This window comes from Sinohyriopsis cumingii, chromosome 13 (assembly GCF_028554795.1).
Source record: "Sinohyriopsis cumingii isolate HCF-2022 chromosome 13, ASM2855479v2, whole genome shotgun sequence".
Classification (NCBI taxonomy): domain Eukaryota; kingdom Metazoa; phylum Mollusca; class Bivalvia; order Unionida; family Unionidae; genus Sinohyriopsis; species Sinohyriopsis cumingii.
In genome coordinates, this window is record NC_142973.1 from 57658159 (window position 1) to 57666463 (window position 8305).

Here is an 8305-nt window from a genome sequence, read left to right on the forward strand (position 1 = left end):
GGTTTTGTAATTCGTATCTCGGCACCATTTGTATGGCATTATTGTATTACTGTCAAATATTTACCCGATTAAGCGATTTCTACCTACGTTTTCCTCACACGAAAGCGGTTCTCTGACGATATATCATCTCCGGAAGAGGGTAGAATTTAAAGTACTGAGAATATCATTGCAAGTAACGCACTGTCAGATTTCCCATGGTTCCTGTTCAAACATACAAATATATACTTAAATGAACAAGAACTTGATAAGTAACTTTTGAATTTCTAAAACAAGATTGACGAATAACCAGTTTCAGTATGATCTCTTGGCTATTGAAACGTGATATGAAAAAGGATTTTCTTGAACGAAAAGAGACTTAGGATCTGAAAAGTCACCACAGAATGTTGTATTTATTATCATATAAGACTACATTATATGACTATATGAATGTGACTACATGACTACATATATTATCATATATGACTAAAAAGAACTACTCAGTTTATTTCGTATTACTTCGTTTCTTTTCAAAAGTATTAAAAAATAAACCAAAAGTGCTTTATTTATAAATGCAGGAATTTTTTCATATCTCATTATAGCACGAAAGCCTCTTAAGTCTTCTCATGAACATATTCTAGTTCTTAATGACCTCTGATTTTCATCTCGGTAAATATCATTGATACATCGTACCCAGAAAGATTTTTCCAATTGAGACCAGTTCCATAACTTGTGTTGCCATAATCTCCGTTAAGGTTCGATTGATGACACCTTTTATACCACCATGCTCCATGATAGAGAATCGCACAATTCTCCGCGAGATTATCATTGTCTCTATCCTTTGTAGTAAATGCCATACCATTGTGGTGGATGAGAGAATCATTGGCGTTGCCTGAGTATTTATCAATATTAAGTACATATTTGCTACCTTCGTCGCCTACATAAAACATGGCGTACGTTGCATAGACAGCTTTTGCTGGAGGTCCGGGGGTGACCAAGTCAACACGAAGCTCTACTCCATCCTGAGATGTTAGGGCATGTATGTTGTCAAGACCAAGCCAAAACTCTGTGTTCAAATCACCGAAACCTATTTTATAGTCTTGCCACCCTCGATAAAAGTTCTCTGATCCGTCAACGCGTCTCTGAAATACGGTCCAGCCTCCCCCATCAGTAGTCATGTCACAACGAACTGGTATTCCAGCAGAGTCAGAAGAAAGGTAAATTGTGTAGATTCCAGTGATCACTTGTACATTATCTAGGATTTCTTTGCAATTTTTAGGAGCTGAAATAAATAAATATGAGAAGACGAATGAAACAAGAAAAATATAAGACATTTGCACTTCCCGAAATAATCTGAAAAATAAGTATTAAATCCTTAACTATTTCCAGGATTCAATTCGTGCGGGGTTTAATGTCTATGGTTACAATGTTTGCGGTTTTGAAAATATTGTGATAAGAAATACTTACCGCAAGTAAAATTAAAATCAGTCCAGGTTCCATTTGCTTGACACTCAATGATGGGATTTCCTTGCTGAGCCATTCCTTTAGGACAAGTGTATTTCACGCGAGTACCAAGAACTTCTTCATCTGTAGACTTTGTCGACCAGTTTGTAGATGGGGATAAGCCACAGCCTGAATTTACATGCAAAGACTGCTTGATATTAGTATCCTTGGATCGAAATCGTTGAATACTTCCTACGAACGATCGAAAAATAAAAAGCGTCGACAGATTTTAAAAAAGCATCGACACTTTACTGAGAAAATCTCTCCGGAATTTGTCTAATTAATATTACTCCATTGTCGTTGGTGATATTTTTCTAGTTTATTATGCACACGCTTTACGCAATTACGTCTTCGCGAGGTCCCCCCTCCCTCTCTGCTGCTATTAATTTATCCAAATATTTTATCAAGTCCAATACGATATCTTGTTCTAGGATCGTGCAAATTTATTGTTATAAATCCATGCGGAGTAGCTTGCGCTCATGAAAAGAAATTTTTTAATTTAATTATATCCATGTCACCGTTACACCAAGTTTGATGAATATTTCTCATCGTGTGTGTATCAACTCCATTGAACACAACTAAAATATTACAGTTATCTCTGATCACTTTTGGTATTTGTGTGTATCGTTGAGTAACATAAATGACATCAGTGTTTTTATGTCTACCACGGGAAAAAATCCTAGCTGGATTTGATTGTTTATCCAGCATCACATCATCGTATACAACCAAATTATTAATAAATCCGTCTATGGAATCAACTGATGGTGCTTCATCAATATCGGTTATAAACTCGATAACATCGTTATCTTTATCTATTCGTGCGTTTTCATTAAAATCCTTGAGCACATCATAACATCGTTGATATTCAACTGACGGGACTACCAAATACAATTTATCCCACTTTAACCATCTCATTATAAGATTAAGTAACAACTGTGTCTTTCCACTTCCAGATGGTCATATTATTATCATTCTGATGGAATTCGGTAACGCAGGATGGTACTTGACAGGTTCTCGTTTTCTTGTCGCTGAAAAATCAATTATATCCATGCTGTATAAAATATCCATGGATTTATATTGTGTGAAGTGCAGGACGCGTACCCCGACGGATACACTAGCAACTATTACCACAAAAATAACAGATCAGCGGTTACGGGTAGTGTACGCGGTGTGGTACAAAGAAATTTAAATTTATCTCCACGCAGTCAGGTGAAAAACCAAAGCAAAAACCAAAACCGAAGTCAAAACCAAAGCCAAAGTCAGGGACAAAATCAGCGTTAAAAAAAGCAACACGGGGGTGATATTGCAGCAAAATTAACAAAATTACCCGGGACTCCGTGGGCTAAATACCCTGGAGAAAAACACCTACCAGGATATAATTATTGCGGTCCTGGTACTCGACTCGATATTAGGCTTGATAATCAGGATCAACCAAAACCAGGCGAGGAACCACCAAACGCTATTGATAAAGCATGTCATGCTCATGATGTTGCGTATAAAAGCAATGATCTACAACATAGGCATGTTGCAGATGTAAAATTAATTCATGCGCTAAATTCTATAAAAAAAATAAAAATATCAAAGAAAAATTAGCTAATTGGTTAGTAAGATCCGCGATGAAAGGTAAATTAGCGCTAGGGGCTGGTAATATATAAAATGGAATCGATTTATTATTCCCCAGTTGGACACTGGAAAGGTAAAGCAGCAATTAGTAAACTCACTGATGCAGCAGCGGTTAAACATTCTACTGCTAAGGCGTGGTTATCCAAACAGGCAATATGGCAAATTTATCTACCGCCACCTAAGCAAATTCGATTTGCACATTTCAGTGTCAGTGTTCCTAATGAAGTTCATCAAGCTGATATTCTGTTTTTACTACATGATACTGCACGTAGAAAAATGTACAAATACGCGCTAACCGTTGTTGATGTTGCAAGTAGTTATAAAGAAGCAGAACCGCTATCAACGAAAACAGCATCTGAAGTAGCCGATGCGTTTGAACGAATGTATCAACGAAGTGGTCTACGATGGCCACAGCTGCTACAGGTTGATCCTGGCAAGGAATTTCTTGGTCCAGTATCACGGCTGATGAAACAACATAATACCAAAATACGACGAGGACATACTGCGATTCATCGTGATCAGGCAATTGTTGAACGATTTAATCGAACGCTAGCTGAGCGGTTATTTGGATATCAATACGCGAAGGAATTTATTCAAGATAAAAGATCTCGTGAATGGGTGGCAAGATTACCAAGTGTGATAGCAGCGTTAAATAATGAAATAAATAGAACGACCAACATGAAACCTATTCATGCAATTACAAGCGCGCATATACCAATACAACGACGTGATCTTTCAGCACAGCCATTATTAGGTAATATCACTGTCAGGTATTTATACGAGCCCGGTGAACTCGAAGGTGGTAAAAAAGAGCGACTGATCCTATTTGGAGTGTTACCATACACAAGATATCCACCGTGACAAGATCCTCAGGTAGACCCGCAATCTACAGGCTGGATTCAACTGCTCCTCAACGTGGATTTGTACGTGAACAATTACAAGTAATTCCCGAGGATACACAATTACCACCGCGATCACTTAACTAGCAGCCCTACGTCGATTACACTCAAGACAGGTCAACATGGTATTTTCTCGTGTATGACCAAGATTGTTATTTTTTCTGTCTACGGTAAATTGTCTTGGATCATTTTTCAGATACCGCCATAACATTATACAATTACAACTTGCACAATGAATATTCTGTTGTTGTTTCAGCGCAATGACAACGTCAGTGTCTAGATCAAATTCTCGAATATTTTTTTTATCAGATTGTTTATAACCAGATAATTTTTTTCTTATTATATCACTTTGACATTCTTCAATATCATCATTGATCACTGACGAGTCCATGACGATTCGTCTCAATTGAGATATTCTTCTGACTCAAGACACTACGAGATAAACTAAGTTTGACCATTCGATGTAATCATCGACGATCCAAACAACTGCATCATTAATAGTTAATCCTTGAGATGAATGAATCGTCATTGCGTATCCTAGCGTCCACGGGGATTTATCAGCACGTAGAGCATCTTCAACAACATCAACATCAACTGCGACAATATCATTCAGCACAAGATTCTGTTTCCTTGACTCTGTCTGTCCTGGTATATCAACGTCAATATTTTGTCGTCGCGTATCTGCTGGTCGATAACATAACGGAACTGGCAATGTTGGATATTTTTCTTTATGCAACTGAAACAATTCCCGTTGAAGTTTATCACGAACTATCTTTCTACTTGCAACTATTAAATCGGTTGGTCGCCATGTTTGTAAAAAGTCGTTCATGGATGTTTCTGAAATTATCTCGCGCATTACTTCACATTGAATTTTATTCGGTTGTAGCCTGATTAATTTTTTAAACTGTTTCAACGTTGCATCAAGTGTTCTATGATCATCAGACACTTCCTTATAATAATCAACAAAGTTCTTTAGCCATCCATGTGGAGATGGTCCAACAAACGGTGGTGGTTGACCATGATCGCCGCACATTATCACAGCAGTATTTCTTGTTAACAACCAATCTAGAAATGTTTTTAATGTTTCCAACGACACAGTGCATATTTCATCCCAAATGATGATCCTTGGAATGTATTTCTCGCCCATCCTTAAAGATGTCCATGTATCACCCTTCCATCGAAAGAAGCTGTGATAAGTACACGATTGTACTCGTTGTTTCATCTCTCGCGCGAGTCTGTGTGTAGGTGTCAGCACGATCATATCTGATTTCTGAAATAGTTCGATCGCTCGAGTGGTTTTACCAGAACCATCCGTTCCGTTTATGTATATCGTTTTATATCTAGCTAATGGATCATATACCGATGGTAACAACGAAGTTGTCGATGATATATTTGATCGTTGATTTTTATAATAATCATCTTTGATCGTAACATCTGCTGATTCTGAATAACCAAGTATATTTTCTTTCTTTATTCTCCATGAACCCCACGGTGCATCATCGTCCGTAAAATCATCCAACAACGTTGCATATTTCTTATCGATGCAGAACGAATCCGTTGCAACCCAAACTGCGGTATCAGGGAATTTATTTATCATAGATAACAAGTTTATGCTCACGTAGGCCAACATCGATGATCTTAAATGCGTATACTGAGGCGATTCTCAATCCATATAGTTACAATCGTACCTAATCGTGTTTCATTTGATAAATAAACATCTTCGCGGTTTATAAATATATTTATCGCTGCTGCATCAGCAACTATAAAATCGTATTCAGTATCATCCAGTATTAATCGTGCATGACACTGTTTATCATCACATGCTCCACCTTGAGTAAACTTTCCTATTATTTTTCTTCCAAGATCTTTTGCTGTTTTATCGCTATTATTGAGTTTAATCTCGAGGATTCTAGGAGCTTCTTTGATGATATCATCCTTGAAAGCATCAGGACATTTTTCTCTAAATTCTTTAATGACCTTATCGAGACTGATATTTTCCCTCGGTGGTAACCAAACATCGGTTTGTTTCTTATATGATATAATTGCCTCACTAACCACCAACGATACCAATATCGCACAATCGAGCATATATCGTAATAAAACTATTGGTGCCCAGTGTTTTTCTGAGAAATGTCTACCAAACCAAACATAACATATCGTATGAAGATCCATAGCAAACTCGAATGATTCAACACAAGCAAATCCAGTTAGATCAAAATCCGGCAATGGTCCATTTATCGATACTCGCGTCATTTCATGTGTTGGATGACCGAACCTTGCAAAATACTTAGAACAATCTCCGTATCCGATAAAACTTCCTGGATAACACGCAACCATATCAACAGATATCATATCGTTGTAATTATATTTGGTATTCCACAATCCGCCGTGGCCATACTCGACACAAATTGATTGTATATCCGAAAGAAATTCATTTCGGGTTGGTTTCCACGAATTTTTTCTCTAGCAACATGAGCTGCAACAGATGGAACAGTAAAACAGTTGCTGAGCAACTCATCAATATGTTCTGAATATTTCTGAGCAAGATTTTTCATTTCCTCATGAAGGGATTCTTTACGATATATTTGACCGTTGGGTCGCACAAATTGATCATATTTTTCATCATCTGAGCTCTTAAATAACCACACTGACACAGGATCGTTTTTATTTATTTTGTTAATAAAATCAAACAGGTTATCATCATAAAATTTAACAGTCCGATTTCGTGGAAATATTGTTACTGCGCTAGTCCACGCGTGTGCGTTATGATCAATAATTTCGATCGAAGCTCCTTTTGATTTATATTTTGATTCATATAATATTTCTCCTGTTATCGTCGCTACGGTTATTGGGAATTTTAATTTTTTTCCTAACTCAGTGACATCTTTGATAGAAGCCCTGGAATCTTTAACTGTTTCTCCCCACGTGTTTATCATTTTGCGTCTTTTATCTGTTAAACCGTCTCCACGGGCCGCGTTTGTAAAATGTTCTATTACTCGTTCAGCTACACAGTTTATTTTTGAAAATTTCATCGGCGCCAGTTTATCAACGCTAGGTTTTTCATTCATCACACAGATTCCACAAACAACAGCTGTTACAGGATACGCTCGTTCATAATACGGTTTGTCAATACCGATCAATAGACCTGGTTTGAAATTTCTACTTAGTATGACAGTTTTTTTATTACCGTGGACAGGATCGTATTTGTCACGGATAATCCAGTTATCTGTTTCTGCACGTATGACAAATTTTATTCTGTAAAGATAACTTCTATCATCGAGCTGTTTAATAATAGCTGCTGCTCTTTTGTCATTCATCGTAGCGTCGATGATACCATCGACACCTTTGGCCTTGACTTTGTCAATGCGAATAATGTTGAACGTTGACCAGACATGAGATGCACCATCTGCGTGAAATTCTTTCTTGACGTCTTGAATTTTATTGATCAAACTTTTATTTTTCCGATCAACCAAATCTCGTATCGGCACGTCAGGAGATATCCTGTCAAGGTTGAATTTACTTGTTTTCCAAGGCTTGATTCTAGATAATCTCTCAAACTCATCCATATTATATTTCAGACAAGTATTTAAATAAAAAAATATTATATATACAATGTCTCAATGCAAATGGTTGATGATCGGTTCATTAACTCGTTGTAATAAACCCTGCAGAAAGGAATTCTGCGGACAACACTTGTAAAACGTTCACCGTGGAAGCTTAGGACCAATACTATGTCTGCGATGTGGTGCTGTAGTACGAGGAAAGACACAGTTGTGTGCGTGTTGTGGTGGTAAACGATACAGAGAGCTTAAAAGATATTATGATAAAAAAATAATGACCCTGACAGAGTCAACGACAACGCCATAAAATCCGTGGAAGATTATATAAGTTTTCAAACAAATTATGATTTAAACAAATGATATTATTGTATAATGGAGCAAAATGAATTTGTCCCACATCCTATAATAGCAAACTACGAATCAAATATTGATGGTATGATCAGAAATTGTCAGAAGAAAGTACCAGTTAGTTATATTAATAATACTGGTTACCTATTGTTTACTGCTGGGAAGAAACCTTATCTCTGTCATCGATTTGTGTATGAATGTCACAAGGGGTTGATCAAAGACGGTCTTGTGATCGATCATATTGACGGGAATCCTCAAAATAATTGTTTATCCAATCTTCGAGCTGTTACACAGAGCGAGAATAATACACGTGGTAATACTGGGAGACGTAAAACAACCGGAAGGAGGGTGGTAAAATCTACAAACATAGAAACTGGCAAAGAAATTATAATTCAA

At 37.0% G+C, this 8305-nt stretch overlaps 1 protein-coding gene across 1 annotated transcript; it reads right to left on the reverse strand.

The window, feature by feature from the left end:
- Window positions 1-542: 542 nt before the first annotated feature.
- Window positions 543-1154, reverse strand: LOC149785638 (ficolin-2-like). The gene has a single exon (XM_089931220.1). The coding sequence runs from the start codon at window positions 1152-1154 to the stop codon at window positions 621-623; it is 534 nt and encodes a 177-aa protein (XP_089787346.1). The 3' UTR covers window positions 543-620.
- Between the last annotated feature and the right edge of the window lie 7151 nt (window positions 1155-8305).